This window comes from Sus scrofa, chromosome 8 (genome assembly GCF_000003025.6).
Source record: "Sus scrofa isolate TJ Tabasco breed Duroc chromosome 8, Sscrofa11.1, whole genome shotgun sequence".
Lineage (NCBI taxonomy): Eukaryota > Metazoa > Chordata > Mammalia > Artiodactyla > Suidae > Sus > Sus scrofa.
In genome coordinates this window covers 134,016,678-134,032,612 of record NC_010450.4, presented here as the reverse complement: position 1 = coordinate 134,032,612, position 15,935 = coordinate 134,016,678, and the positions used below count along the sequence as shown (strand labels likewise).

Here is a 15,935-nt window from a genome sequence, read left to right as displayed (position 1 = left end):
ACTGACAGGAATGCCTGCTCCGCTGTAAAGAGCAACATTCTAGCATCAATAAGACAACGCCTTAAAAAAGAGTGTTCCTCCTTGAGCTTGCAAGGGGTCCCATGACCCACTACGATGCACTTTAGATCTGGTTTATGTAAACTGTCAATAAAACATTTGATGTAGAGTCCTGTGTCGCAAAACCTTAAGCAACGGTGTCTTGACTTCTAGCAGAACAGTTCTGAGATGCTCTTCCTGGGTTATAATCCTCGTATTTGGGATTTCCCATCATGGCTCAGCAGTAATGACCTCGACAAGTGTCCACAAGGATTCGAGTTTGATCCCTGGCCTCGCTCAGTGGGTTAAGGATTCCGTGTTGCCGTGAGCTGTGGTGTAGGTCGCAGATGCCGCTCGGATCTGGTGTTGCTGTGGCTGTGGGGTAGGCCAACAGCTGCAGCTCTGATTCAGTCCCTAGCCTGGGAACTTTCAAATGCTGCAGGTGCGGCCTAAAATGCAGAAAGAAGAAAAAAAAAAGTGAGGCCAATTGTATTTCTTCTTCTCAAAAAGTTTATGAACTACTGGAAAATATAGACAAGTCATAGACAATTTAAATTTAGACTAATAGGTAAACATTAGGAGAGTTACAGAAACACAGCTGAAGAGCAACTAACTGGAGCTGAGAGTCAGGGAAGACGCTTTTTTTCTTTTTAGGCCCACACCTGCAGCACATGGAGGTTCCCAGGCTGGGGGTCCAGTCAGAGCTACAGCCGCTGGCCTACACCACAGCCACAGCAACGCAGGATCCGAGCCGCATCTGTGACCTACACCCCAGCTCACGGCAATACCGGATCATTAACCCACTGAGCAAGGGCAGGGATCAAACCCGCAACCTCATGGTTCCTAGTCAGATTCCTTTCCGCTGCACCATGATGGGAACTGCAAGGAAAGACATTTCTAAAGGACGTGACCTTGAAGGTGAGATCAGAGGGTGAGTGGGCAGTAGCCAGGTTGGGGAACAGGGAAGGAGGGTTAGAAGCAGGATGTGGGCAAGAGAGACAGTGCACTGTTTGTGCTTTGTACCTAGAACAAGGACCTGGATGCAAGGGAGACAGTGGCTCTGCGTGGAAATTGGGGAGTCATCAGAAGGGGCTGGAAGAGCAGGGTCCAATAATGAAAAAGAGTAACGGCACCGTTAAGGTGGTTTGGCGCTGTCCGGGGTGTTTGGGGCTGGGGAGCACTAAGGTCAGCTTTGCGGTCCAGAAAGGTTCCTTCATGTGGACAGTGGGTGGGAGCGGGGGCAGGACGGAGGCAGGGGAAGCGGGCACTGAGAGAGGGTGAGGCTCGGCAAGGGTAGTGGCAGTGGGTGAGGGCGGTGGCGGGGGACTCGGGGTTCATGGCAGGCTCGATGCTGACTCCCTGAAGGTGCTGCTTCAAGGAGATGCACGGGTTAAGCTTCTGACCTTGCAGTTCTGGCGGGGGTGTCCCTCCCTGAGTAGGAAACACAGGAGGGGCGGCAGGTGCGGTGTGGAAAAGAAAGACGGCAGGCGGCTTCTGCTGAATTTCAGTTGTGGGGAGGAGCGCAGCCAAAGACGGCCTGCTGCTGGGAGTGGGGGATGCGGGCTTACGGGGGTCCCGAGTGTGGAGAGAGATGCACAGGAGAACGGCGACCACAGTCACCTCGTGGTGCTGGGAGAACCAGGGGCAAGGATGGAAGGTGGGGGGTTGTCATCTTTAAATCATGAGCTTGGGAAGCAGCTCCTGAGTTGGTTCCCTTCAGCGTTTAAAGTACCTTCATTCAGCACACAATGCCCTGCGGCTCTTGATCATTTAAGGACTGCTTCCTTTTTTCTGTGATGACCTGTCACACTCTTGTTTTCCTTGTCAGGTCTGGTGTCTTGGTAAGGAGGTCCACCCCAAACATACAGAAACACGAGCGTGTCTGCGACTCATTCCGAGAGTGTGGAGTCACATAGCTCTGAAATGCCACTGTTTAGGAGTTATCTTTTATTATTCAGTTATTAGAATGAAACTCAATAACCTCGTTAAATCTTAAGTTTTTCATTTTGTGCTTCTCTAAGTTATATTAAAAAAAGAAATCAGGAGTTCCCGTCGTGGTGCAGTGGTTAACAAATCCAACTAGGAACCATGAGGTTGCGGGTTCGGTCCCTGCCCTTGCTCAGTGGGTTAACGATCCGGCGTTGCCGTGAGCTGTGGTGTAGGTTGCAGACGCGGCTCGGATCCTGCGTTGCTGTGGCTCTGGCGTAGGCCGGTGCCTACAGCTCCGATTCAACCCTAGCCTGGGAACCTCCATATGCTGCGGGAGCGGCCCAAGAAATAGCAACAATAACAACAACAACAACAACAACAACAACAACAACAACAACAACAAAAAATAAAAAGACAAAAGACAAAAAAAGAAATCAGGAACTTAAAAATAAAAGCAGGACAGCTTTCTTGGGGTGTGGAGGGGCAGGGTTGTGGCAAATCACCTGTTACTGAAGTGGACTTTGAGGTGGCTTGCTGAGAACGCGAGTGTTTTGAGAAGCACAGTTTGAATTCTAGTTCCTAACTTTTATAAGAAAGCCAAAGGCAAACTTTCTTTAGAGTTGACTTGCATTTTGTCATACTACTAGTTAGAGTAGAGGGAGAATTAGTACAGTCAGCCCTCATATCTATGGGTTGCAGATCTGCAGATTTAACCAACTGTGGATCAAAATATTGAAAAGGAAAAGAAACAAGATTCCAGAAAGTTCCGAAAAGCAAAACTTGAATTTGCTGCGTACTCAAAACTGTTTAAATTGTATATCCATGAAGACATGGGTTCAATCCCTGGCCTTGCTCAGTGGGTTAAGGATCCAGCATTGGTTTAGGTCACAGACACGGCTCAGATCTGGTGTGGCTGGGGCTGGGGCATAGGCCAGCAGCTATAGCTCTGATTCGAACCATAGCCAGGGAACTTCCACATACCCTGGTGTGGCCCTAAAAAGACAAAAAAAAAAAAAAAAAATGTATTTACAAGTAGTCCCATCGCATTAGGTGTTATAAGTAATCTGGAGATGATTTAAAGTATGTGGGGGAGGTTGTAGGTAGGTTATGTACAAATACCACATCTTCTCTGATTTCGGTACCTGAGGGTGTCTTGGAAGCAATCCCCTGTGTAGACACTGAGTGATGACTGTACTTGCAAATCCTGACTCCTGGTCTGGTGCTCTTTCTGCAACCTGGTGATGTGCCTTTTGAGCCACTTCCCCCGCTACCACCTGCACTACCCCTCATGCCGTGCCTGTACCACTCTGGCTTTCTGATGGTGAAAAAAAAAAAAAGAGTAGCAAAGCAGAGGAAAAAGAGTGATGTGTTCCTTTGCTGCGGATGTCAGAGACCTGCTGGCACGTCAGGCTAATAGCAGGGTCTCCGGTCTCGTCAGGTGTCCTGTCTGGTGGCTTGTTAACCAACATCTCCCTTTGTTTAAGCTGCTCTGGGGCCACCTGCCTCTCAGTGTCACAGTGGGAAGGTGACATTTCTCTTTCGTTTGTCATTTTTGGTGAAGTGTCACACTGAATTTCATAGTTGTTTAATGAGAAACTTATAGTTAGTAGGCAAAGGCTTATTATTGCTTTATGAAAACTGATAACACGCCCCACCCCAAGGCCAGCGTTTTGTTTGGTGAGCCACTTACTGAGGAATTGGGTTCGGTAGTAATGACAGCTTTACTGCTTCCTTGACTTATGTTTCCATTTTGTGGTCAAGAAACAGGGGGTGACGTAATGTGCCAAACCGTCGGTGCTGGGAAAGGCTGAGTATGTGTGGAGATTCCCGAGCATTCTAAACACCTAGGCACTTCCATTCCCAGCATCACTTCTGGGCCACCTTTCTGCTCGGGGCTCCTTCTGCTCGTGTTCACCTCTTATCCGTGTTCTCCTCCCTCTGACCCAGTGCAGCGCCTGTACAAAAAAAATTTTTTCTGTACAGTATATGCTTGTACCAAATTTTATACATCATAATTGGTATCTCCTTTTTTTTTTTTTAAGATTTTTAGGGCTGCTCCTATATAGCGTGTTCTCTATATCTGAGCCTGTTTCTGTTTTATTGTATTCATTTGTCTTATTTTTTAGATTCCACATATAAATGAGCATACACTGTTTGTCTTTCTCTTAACTTATTTTACTAAGTGTAATACCCTCCAAGCCCACCCATGTTGTTGCAAAATAGCGAATTTTTTTAAACAGTATAGAATCATTTTTATTTAACTTTTTTTTTTTTTTTTTTTTTTTTTTTTGTCTTTTTAGGGCCACATCCACCGCATATGGAGGTTCCCAGGCTAGGGGTCCAGTTGGAGGTGTAGCTGCCAGCCTACATCATAGCCACAGCAACACAGGATCCGAGCCATGGCTGCAACCTACACCTCAGCTTACAGCAATGCCAGATCCTTAACCCACTGAGTGAGGCCAGGGATTGAACCCAGGTCCTCATGGATGCTAGTCGGGTTTGTTAACCACTGAGCCACAACGGGAACTCCACATATCATAAATTTTATTATTTTTCATGGCTGAGTAGTATTCCATTGAGTATATGTACCACAGCTTCTTTATCCATTCATCTATTGATGAACACTTAGGTTGTTTTTTCGTGTCTTGATTGTTGTAAATAATGTTGCTGTGAACATTGGGGTGCATTATTATTTTTAAATTACTGTTTTTATTTCCTTCAGATACATACTCAGAAGTAGAATTGCTGGAGTAGTTGGTAGTTCTATTTTTACTTTTTTCAGAAACCTCCATACTGTTTTCCATGATAGCTTCAGCAAGTAACATTTCCACCAACAGTGTACAGGGTCCCATTTTCTCCCAAAATTTGTTATTTGTGGTCTTTTTGTTTTTTCTTCTTTATTCAAATGGCTGCACCAGTAGCATATGGAAGTTCCCATGCCAGAGTTTGAAACCAAACTGCAGTTGCAAGCTATGCCACTGCAGTCAGATTCTTAATCCACTGCGGCACAGCAGGAGTTCTTTGTGGTCCGTTTGATGATAGCCTGTCTGACAGGTGTGAGGTGATATGTCATTGCAGGTTTGAGTTGCCTTTCTGTGATAATTAGCAGTGTTGAGCATCTTTTCATTTGCCTGTTGTCTATCTATATGTCTTCTTTGGAAAAATGTCTATTCAGATCTTCTGATCATTTTTTTTTTTTGATTGGGCTGTTTTTTTGATACTGAGTTTTATGAGCTACTTATATTTTTGGATATTAATTCCTTTTGGTCACATCATTTGCAAAGATTTCTCCCCTTTCAGTAGGTTGTCTTTTCATTTTGTCTGTGGTTTCCATTGCTGTGCAAAAGCTTTTAAGTTTAATTGGTTTATTTTTGCTTTTATTTCCTTTGCTTTAGGAGACTGACACCCCAAAATTTTGCTGTAATTTATGTCAAAGAGTGTTCTGCCTATGTTTTCATCTAAGAGTTTTATGGTTTCCAGTCTTACATTTAGGTCTTTAATCCATTTTTTTTTTTTTTTAATGGCTGCACTAGTGGCAAATGGATGTTCCTGGGCCAGGGGTCAAATTGGAGCCACAGCTGGAGCCTACCCCACAGTTTGCAGCAATGCAGAATCCTTAATCCACTGAGGAAGTCAGGGATAGAACCCACATTCTCATGTAGACAACATTGGGTCCTTAACCCACTGAGCCACAGAGGGAACTCCAGTCTTTAATCCATGTTGAGTTTATTTTGTGCATAGTGTCAGAAAATATTATACCTTCATTCTTTTGCATGTAACTGTCCAGCTTTCCAACATTACTTATTGAAGAGACTGTCTTTCCTCCACTGTATGTTGTGTCTCCTTTGTCATAAATTAGTTAACCAGGAGCACATGGGTTTATTTCTGGGCTCTCTATTATGTTTTATTGATCTATGTGTCTATTTTTGTGCCAGAACCCTACTGTTTTGATGGCTGTAGCTTTGTAGTATAGTCTCAGGTTAGGGAATGTGATAATTCCATTTCTCTACTTAAGATTTGTTTTGGCTGTTTGGAGCCTTTCATGATTCCATACAAATTTAAAAATTTTTTGTTCTAGTTTGGTGAAAAATGTTATTGGTATTTTGATAGGCATTGCATCAAGTCTATAGATGGCCTTAGGGTGTTTGGCCATTTTAACGATATTGATTCTCCTGGTCTATGAACATGGTGTATCTTTCCATCTGTTTATGTCATCTCCAGTTTCCTTTATCAGTATCTTATGGTTTCCTGAATTCAGGTCTTTTACTTTGTTAGGAAAGTTTATTCCTAGGTATTTTATTCTTTTCAATGCAACTGTAAATGTGATAGTTTCCTTAATTTCCCTTCCTGATAGTTTGTTAGTGTACAGAAATGCAATAGATTCATGTATATTACTTTTGTATCCTCCAACTTTACCATCATTGATGAGCTCTAGCAGTCTTTTGTTGGTATCCTTAGGGTTTTCTATGTATAGTATCATATCTGCAAAGAGTGACAATTTTTCTTTCCAATTTGGATACATTTTATTTCATTTCTTATTTTGTTGCTTTTGCTAGGATTTCCAGTACTGTGTTGAAGAAAAGTAGCAAGAGTGATCTTTCTCATCCTACTCCTGATTTTTCTTAGACAAAAGCTATTTTTGTGGGAGTTCCCAATTGTGGCACAGCAGAAATGAATCCGGCAACCATGAGGTTGCAGGTTCTTTCCCTGGCTTCAGTGGGTTAAGGATCTGGTGTTGGCATGAGCTGTGGTGTAGGTCACAGATGCAACTCAGATCTGGCATTGCTGTGGCTCTGGAGTAGGCCAGCAGCAACAGCTCTGATTAACCCCCTACCCTGGGAACCTCCATATGCCACGGGTGTGGGGCTAAAAAACAAACAAAAAAAAGTAATAATAATAATTGTCAGCTCTTCACTATTAAGTATCATGTTAACTGCGAGTTTATTGTATACTTATATCACTGTAAACTTCCCCTTAGACTGCTTTTGCTGTGTGGTTTAGATTTTGAATCATTGGTGTTTGGGGTTTTTTGGTTTGTTTGTTTGTTTTGTCTTTTTAGGGCCACATGCATGGTATATGGAGATTTCTAGGCTAGGGGTGAAATCTGTGCTACAGCTGCTGGCCTATACCACAGCCACAGCAATGTGGGATCCAAGCCATGTCTGTGACCTACACCATAGCTCTTGGCAGCACCAGATCCACAACCCACAAAGCAAGGCCAGGGATCAAACCTGCATCCCCATGGATCCTAGTCAGATTCGTTAACCGCTAAGTCATGAAGGGAACTCTGAATCATTGTGTTTTTATTTTCATTTTTCTCCAGGTATTTGTTTCCTCTGATTTCATCAGTGATTCATTGGTTGTTTAGTAGCATATTGTTTAGCCTCCACGTGTTTGTAGTTTTTCTTTTTCTCCCTGCTTGTAATTGATTTCTGGTCTCATAGTATTGTCATTAGAAAAAAATACTTCATATAATTTCAGTTTTCTTAAATTTACCAAGACTTGTTTTGTGGCCTAGCATACATAACCTGTGATCTATTCTGGAGAATATTCCATGTGCACTTGAAAAGAATGTGTATTCTGCTGCTTTGGGATGGAATCTTCTATATCTTTTAGGTCCATCTGGCCTAATATGTCACTGAAGATTTTCTGTCTGGATGATCTGTACATTGATGTTAGTGGAGTGCTAAGGTCCCTACTATTACTGTTACTGTCAGTTTCTCCCCTCACGTCTGTTTATATTTGCTTTATGTATTTAGGTGCTTCCATGTTGACTGCCTATATATTTGTAATTATTATATCTTCTTCTTGGACTGATCTCTTGATTATCACCTGATTTACTTCTTTGTTTCTTTTTATAGTCTTTATTTTAAAGTCTGAGAATAAGTATTGCCATCCCAGCTATCTTTTGATTTCCATTTGCATGGAGTGCTCTTTTCCATCTCCTCACTATCCGTCTGTGTGTGTCTTTAGATCTGAAGTGAGTCTCTTGGAGGCAGCTTTATTTATGGCTCTTGTTTTTGTATTCATTTAGCTACTCTGTGTTTTTTGATTGGAGCATGTAGTCCATTTACATTGAAAGTAAGTATTGATATGTTTGTTCTTTTTTGCCATTTGGTTAATTGTTTGGGGCTTGTTTTTGTAGCTCTTTTTTGTTCCTCCTGTTGTTTACTTCTCTTGGGATTTGATGATTATCTTTAGTATTATGTTTGGATTCTTTTCTCTTTTTTGTGTTTGTGTCTATTATATAATTTTGGTTTGTGGTTACCATGTGTTTATCAGTCTGTATATGTACTTGATTGTCTTAAGTAAGCTGATTAATTTTCAGCTCTAATGTCTTCCAATATGTTCTCTCCCCCACCCCATTCCTTCTGGGACCCCTGTAATGCAATATTGGTACACTTGATGTTGAAGCAGAGTTCTCTTAAACTGTCCTCATTTACTTTTATTTTTATTTTTATTTTTTTCTGTTTTCTGTTGAACTTCAGTGATTTCCATTGCTCTGTCTTCCAGGTCACTGATCTTTTCCTCTGTATCATTTAATCTACTGTTGATTCCTTCTAGTGTATCTTTCATTTCATTTATTGTGTTCTTCATCTGTTTGGTTCTTCTTTTTATCTTCTAAGCCTTTGTTGCAAACTTCTAACTTTTGACTTCATTCATCCATTTCTTTGTCAACTTTATGAGCATTACCCTGAATTCTTCTTGGGAAGACTGCCTGTCTGCACTTCACTTAGTCTTCTTCCAGGTTTTCAGCTTGTTTCTTCATTTGGAACATGTCTTCTGTTGCCTCATTCTACCTAATATGCTGTTATAATATATATGTTTGCAGACCTTGGAGAAGAGGTTTTGTAGATGTCTTCTGCATCCCAGCAGTGCACTCCCCTCTGGTCATCTGAGGTCTGTGCTGTAGGGTTGCCCTGTGCTGTGTGGGTCCTTCTCTCATGGAGGGCTGACTACGTGGTTAGTCTGGTTGGTGCATCTGGCCCCTGGTCCAGTTGATTGCTGGGCTCTGCCTTGAGTAGAGACTGCCAGCCGTTGTTTGGTAGCGCCAGGTCATGAGGTCACTGGTTGTGGAACCCAGGGGGTCCCAGGGCTAGTGCTATCCCATTGGTGGGCAACCTCAAGTTCTGGGGTGGGTGGTTGTAGGCTCAGGCATCAGAGCTGGTGTCAGGCTACTAATTGGGTGGAACTGGTTCCTGACACAGCTGGCTGTGGGGCCCAGGGTGTCTGGAAGCTTGGTTTGACCCACTAGTGAATGGGGCCAGATATTGGGTTAGCTGGCTGAGGGGCCTATGGTGTCTCCAGGCTGGTGTTGGTCTGCTGGTGTGCAGGGCTGTGGCATGGTTTGTCCTGTGGCTGGTCCCAAGCCGGGGGGGGGGGGTGGTGGCTCACGTGTGGGATGGGCCTGATCCCATGGGGTTTTGAAGCTGGTAGATGCCCACTGGTGAGTGCAGCTGGGTTCCAGAGTTTCTGGCTGCAGGGTCCTATGGGCTCCAGAGTTTAGTACCTGGGCATGAGGCTGGGTTCTAGGCCCTGTGGTGGACAGGGCCATGTCTGGGGTGCGGTGTGGGGGGCTGTGGGCTCAGATTTTCTTAAGGTAGCCTGCCTGCTGGTGGGTGGGATGGAGTCCCTGCTTAGCTAGTTACTTGCCCTGAGGTGTCCCAATACTGGTGCCTGCCAGCTACTGGGTGGAGAGTGGGTGGGGTCAGATCCCAAGGCTGCTAAGCTAGAAGAAGAGTTCCAAAATGGCACTTGCCAGCATCCGTGTCTCTGTGGTAGAACAAGCTCCCCAAAATGGCCGCCGCTGGTGTCTCTGTCCTTGGGGCGAGTCCCAGTTGCCTCCTGCTTCTACGAGAAACTTGGCGGCATCAGTAGGTAGATCTGACCCAGGCTCCTTTCCAGTTACTGCTTTTGCCCTGAATCCTAGAGCATGGGAGATTTTCTCTGCACCCTTTAAGAGTGATGCCTACGTTTCCCACCACCTCCAGGTCTCCCAGAAGTAAGTCCCCTGGCTTTCCGAGCCAAATGTTCTGGGAGCTTGTTTTCCCCATGCAAGACCCCCAGGCTGGGACCCCGATGTGGAGCTCAGACCCTTCATTCTTAGGGGAGAACCTCGGTAATTATTCCGCCATCTGTAGGTTGCCCACCTACTTCTACCCCTCTTACTGTCTCCTTGTGTTTCCTCTTTTGTATCTTCAGCGGTAGAAGATCATTTCTGGTAGATTCTATCTGTTAATAGTTGTAAACTTGGTGTGCCCATGAGAGGACGTGAGTTTAAGGTCTTCACACTCTGCCATTTGGGCCAGGATTGTCTCTTGAGGATCTAATAAGATGATGGTAGTTTAAATGCTTTAGAAAATTGTGTGTGTGTGTGTGTGTGTGTGTCTGTGTCTGTGTCTGTGTCTGTGTCTGTGTCTGTGTCTGTGTCTACCTACCCACCTACCCATCTCCATCTATCTGTATATGAAGTGCTAGGTCAGTGTAAGATACTACTTTTGTTGCCGATGCCTTGATTGGAAGCAAAGAAAAAGGGACAGTGTGCAGTTAATCAGACTCTACATGGAGTTAACACCACGTTCTCTGATATGTAGAAAAATCATAAATATTCGATTCCGTGATAGATTTCTGATTTAGATAATATAGGGGTTTTTGTCTCTTCTGTCTAAATTAGTCCTTTATATTGCTAGATTTTAGCAGAGGTAGTCAAACTTTGCTAACTGGGATGCACAGTGGTGCTTGGATACTCAAGGTAAGGTATAGTTATTTCTTTGTTGTGAGTTACATGAACGAGAGTCGGCACACTGAACAATAAATCAATGCATCGGCAAGCATGTGGGGTTTTTTTTCTTTTATTTTGCAAAGTGACTTTCTTTTTTTCTTTAATTTTAGGAAACAGATATTGATGACAGATATGGAGATTTGGATTCCAGAACAGATTCTGATATTCCAGACATTCCACCATCCTCGGATAGAACCCCTGAGATCCTCAAGAGAGCTCTCTCTGGTTTGTCTTCAAGGTATGAGTTGTCGAAGATGAATATTGTGGGTACCCAGATAAGCTGGATGCTTATCCTGGACCATGTCCAGTGTAATACATTTCCTTTTTTTAAAGTTTTGGAGTTAGAGAGCTTTACACTTTTTTGCTGTCTGTGTGGCGCAATATTAGATGCTTAGTTACATCCTTTCATTAATCCTTCAAATCTTGTTAGTATGAGAAAACCAAGTTGAGAGGCTACCTGGGGAAGGTTACGGAGCTAATAAGATGTGGCCCTGGCATTCCTGCCCCAGTCTGTCAGGTTTCTGAAGCCAGTAATCCGTTTACCACATCAGGTTGCCTTTGCTGGTATTGGAACATCTAATACAGAAAATTCTATATTCTCTGTTCTCTATTTCTCAAATGCCGGACAGAAATAGGTATATTTTTTTTTCTTTTAACTGAGTTTAAAAACCAATGTCCAAAAGTCCACAATCTTTTACCATTTTCCATTTGTGCTTTTCAATCTTTAATTACCACCTGATTCAGCTAATTTTATATTGCTCTCCATCGTACACTTTGTGATATGAATCATAAAATTTAAAAAGCAAAATAAATATAAAACGTACTCCAGATTAATGTGAAATCTTAAATATTGGTACACATTTCAGCTCGGTACTTACATATTGGTACGGCGTTTTTCCAACTTTTTAATACTGTGCACACAGTAAAGGGTGCATTTTACACAATACCCCCAAGAGACACAAATGCATATTTTAACTGCTATAAAAATGTTATGAAGCAGTTCTTACCATTCCTTTGTGTGTCACTCAGAACAAGATTTTTCCATAATAATATATTTTTTCCTGAGGCAAAGTAGCAATAGGAAGTAATAGTAGCTAGTACTTACTGAGTGGTGTAAATACTAGTATATATTTGCTAGGTGCTGCTCCAAGCCCTTTATATATGTTGACTAACTTACTCACACAGCAATCCCGTAACACAGGTGTAGTTATATACCTGTGGTGTAAACGGGGAAGCTGAAGCTCAGAAATGTTATCTATCAAGGGTCAGGTAGCTGCAGGTGGTAGAGCTACATTCTGAACCTAGGCCTTGTGCTCTGCTTGTGAAAGAATTGGCTTTAAAAACAGAACAGATAATATAGGAGTGTTCTCAGCCTTTTCAAGAAATTTCTCTGTAGGGAGTTCCTGTTGTGGCTCAGTGGGTTAAGAACCCGACTAGTATCCATGAGGACGCAGGTTTGATCCCTGGCCTTGCTCAGAGGGTTAAGGATCCAGAGTTGCCGTGAGCTGTGGTGTAGGTTGCAGACACAGCTTGGATCTGGCGTGGCTGTGGCTGTGGTGTAGGCTGGAAGCTGTGGTTCTGATTTGACCCCTACCCTGGGAATTTCCATATCCCATGGGTACGGCCCTAAAAAGACAAACAAACAAACAAACAAAACTGCAAGGCATTTCTCTGTAAACACTATAAAGATTAAATGAATGTATCAAAAGCTGTATCTTATGCATTTTGGCCTCTTTTTATTTAATACCCCAAATAGTCTGCCTTGCAAAGATTTTGAAATTGTAGGTGCATAGGATTAAAAATGCTGATTACATAAGAAGTGTGCGTGGATTGCAAAAGAAAATTGTATAATCCTCTTACCAAGACATTCATATTTAAAAGATGGTGATTTTTATCTTTGAGACTTTTTTCTTTTGCATTGTGTACATGTGTGTCTGTCTGTGTGTAACGTAAAAATAGTATTATACTGTTCTCTACACAGTTTTCATTTTTATTCCATAGCATTACGACAACATCCTTAAATATACATAAATATTTTAACGGCTGTATAGTATATTCCTTTGTGTGACTATAGTTCAACTTACTTCACTAAATAGGTATGCTGGTGTTGCTGACATTTAGCCGATTTCTAAATTTTCACGATTAAAACCAACTTTGCAGTAAACATATTCCTTTGCAGCTAATTTTTTTTTTTTGCCATGTTTGCAGCATGTGCAATTTCTTGGGCCAGGGATCAAACCTGCACCATAGCAGCAACCCAAGCTGCTGCCATAACAATGCCAGATCCTCAACCCCTGCACCATGAGAGAACGCCTCTTGCCAACTTTTGTTTAGCATCCATAATTATTTTCTTAGGATAAAAATTTTAAAATGAAATTGCTTGGTCAAGATTTATGTTCATTTTTAAGGCTCTAATACGTGGCGCCCAAAAGAAATTGAAGGGAAGTTCCTTTTATGGCACAGTGGAAACAAGTCCTGCTAGTATCCATGAGGATGTGGCTTCAGTCCCTGGCCTCACTCAGTGGATCAGGGATCCGGCATTGCCGTGGGCTGTGGTGTAGGTCGCAGACGTGGCTCGGATCTGTCGTTGCTGTGGCTGTGGTGTAGGCTGGCAGCTGTAGCTCCCATTCGATCCCTAGCCTGGGAACCTCTATATGCCACGGGTATGGCCGTAAAAAAAAAAAAAAAAAAAAAAAAAAGGGAGAGGCATTGAAGGGGCCTGAAAAGGTCTTCAGTCACTTGGCAGGTTTTCCCAGTCTATTTCTTGAGCTGTATATAGGTGTGCGGAAATGAATATTCATTAGCCAGTGAAGTCTGGCTCTGCTCTTTAGTGAAGAGCTTCTTCAGCAGGGAGTCTAACTTAGGAGCTCCCTCCAGAGGCAGTGCACTGGGTTTTGTACCTTCCCCCACGCCCTGAACACTTGGCAACATCTGGAAACATTTTAGGTGGTCACAGTAAGGCAGGGTGTTGCTAGCGTCTAGTGGGTAGAGGCCAAGGAATACCCATTCGTAACACAGAACAGCTCTTTGCAACAAAATTATCTGGCCCAGATATTACTAGTGCCAGGTTGAAACACCATGAAAATATCCAGGCATAGCCTCACTGGTGCTCTGGTACAACAATGGTGCCATCTTCCTTCTCTCTGGGAACCTGCGCACTTCCGGTCCCCTCCCTCCCAGGGCTGCAGGTGGACTTTCTCAACACTCCTGCTCTTTGCTAGGCGGCCCACCAAGTTCCCGTTTATTCTTGAGGCGTGCCTCTGTGTCCCTCCTTCTTGGCTCAGGTGAACCGCCTTGCCAACCCAGGTCTTTGACAACTCTTGATGCTCATGCCACTAGGAATAAAAATACTTATATTTGATTTTGTCATTACTTGTGACGTAAAAGCCAAGTAAGAGTTGTAGTAATGGTAGGACACGGTGCGTCACCTAGCCGGTTTGAGCAATAAGGGTGGAATTGCATCACATAATCACTTCTGAGGACCTGCTTACTTAAATACTCTGTGGAAATTTCATATCCAGCTCATATAGGTCCTGGAGACATGAGACTTGGATGAAATTGCCCTTTCCTGATTTCGAGTTCCTTTATCTAAAACGATCTGTGAGGTGATGGCTTGGTCTCAAAATTAAGGCTTTTCTCTAATGTCATCTCGGTGGCATATGGTAGGAGAAATGAGGAATTTTGAATTCAGAACCAGACCAGCCTCTAGTACACATTTGCACATCCATGCTTGGTTTTGAATTCCGTGCTGCTCCTCTGGGAGAGAACTGTTGGTGCAGCTGTATCAATGGGTGTATCTATTCTGTTTAAATATGTGCTTAACATTGTACTGTCTTTTTGGGAGATCTAGGGACTCATTTATTTATTTTTTATTTTTATTTTTCCCACTGTACAACATAGGGACCAAGTTACATTTTTTTTCCTTGGGGAGTCATTTAAATTAAGGAAATTAAGTCTTTGATCTTGTTGGGGGAGGAGAATTTTCCGGGAAGAGTAGCGTCTATGTAATCGAAGAGAGTAGGTCTCTGTTTAAATCTCTGGTTCTCAGAGAAGGGTTCTCTGAAGTTCAGAGCCAGCCCTCCAACATTAGAGGTACCCATGGACCTTGCAACTCCCAAGAACGGGTTTCTGACACTTAGGCAACGCCCTTTTCCCTGCAACAGGCTCTCGGTAATTCTGAGTCTTCGGTTATGAAAGAGGGCTGAGTGCATCTCCGAGGTTGATGCAGGCAGGACAGGATTATTATCAGGACGCTGGCTTCTGGTCCTTTGTTTACCTCTGACTAGCTTGGCAACCCAGCCATTCAGTTCATCCTCAAAGTGTTTGCTCTATAAAACCAGATGGAACCCTTTCAGCCGTAGCATTTTTGACTGCGCTCATTCCGTCTCAGCCCCAAAGCTTATGGTCTCATGAAAAATTTATGAGTCTGCATTGTGTGTTAAACAGTAGAGGGAAATAAACCCGGGTAAGTACAATTCAACCGCCTCATGAAAACCTCAGAAGCCAGTTAAAGGTGTTTGGACTTAATGTTCTTGACATTTTAGGGTTCAGGTGCAGAAAGGACAGGATCGAACAGATCTCGGAGGAAGAGTAGTTAGCGGTGTCTGGACGTGGCGGGAGAGTGACCGGAAGTGAGAAGTGTAGTCAGTAGGTGATGGAATCAGCGAATGAGGACCTGTGCTGAGAGCACAGCGGTAGACGTTCCCCAGGGCTGGATCGCAGTTCTTCGCACATCATTTAGATGCTGTCATTTGAATGAATAGAAGTCAGAAGATTCTTTAAAAACTTTCCCGTGAATGTCACGTAACATGAATGAGTAAACACGGAGGGCAGCCGTTTGAGACGGGCGGCACCCTCCTCTAGGTGGTGTGACAGTGCCCTGGGGGGTTGCGCACAGGGGCTGCTGACATTTTTCCCGACAGAGCCGCATGGAGAGGGCACGTGCTTGTGAGGTCCACGGCGGGTGAAGGCTGAGGCTCCTGTGTGGGGGCAGAGGGGCTCCCCGGGCCCTTCCTGGCAGGTGAGGGTGGAGGGAGGTCAAGTCGCGGCCTCCCAGGTGTGGCAGCAGGGCAGCTCTGCCCCAAGAACCAGCAGAGGCCCAAGGAGAAGAGATGGCTTTTCGAGGAAGGCCCTGGCCCTCCTGGAGCAGGCAGCACACGCTGAGCCGCAGAAAGGGGTGACCCTCTGT

At 43.8% G+C, this 15,935-nt stretch overlaps 1 protein-coding gene across 2 annotated transcripts in view; it reads left to right on the top strand.

Moving 5' to 3' along the window:
- The window catches only part of CDS1 (CDP-diacylglycerol synthase 1), an 82,009-nt gene that overhangs the window by 8,646 nt on the left and 57,428 nt on the right, over positions 1-15,935 (top strand). For both annotated transcript variants that reach the window (XM_021100517.1, NM_001044534.1), the window contains 1 exon segment: positions 10,858-10,985. In XM_021100517.1, coding sequence (XP_020956176.1) covers positions 10,858-10,985 — 128 coding nt within the window.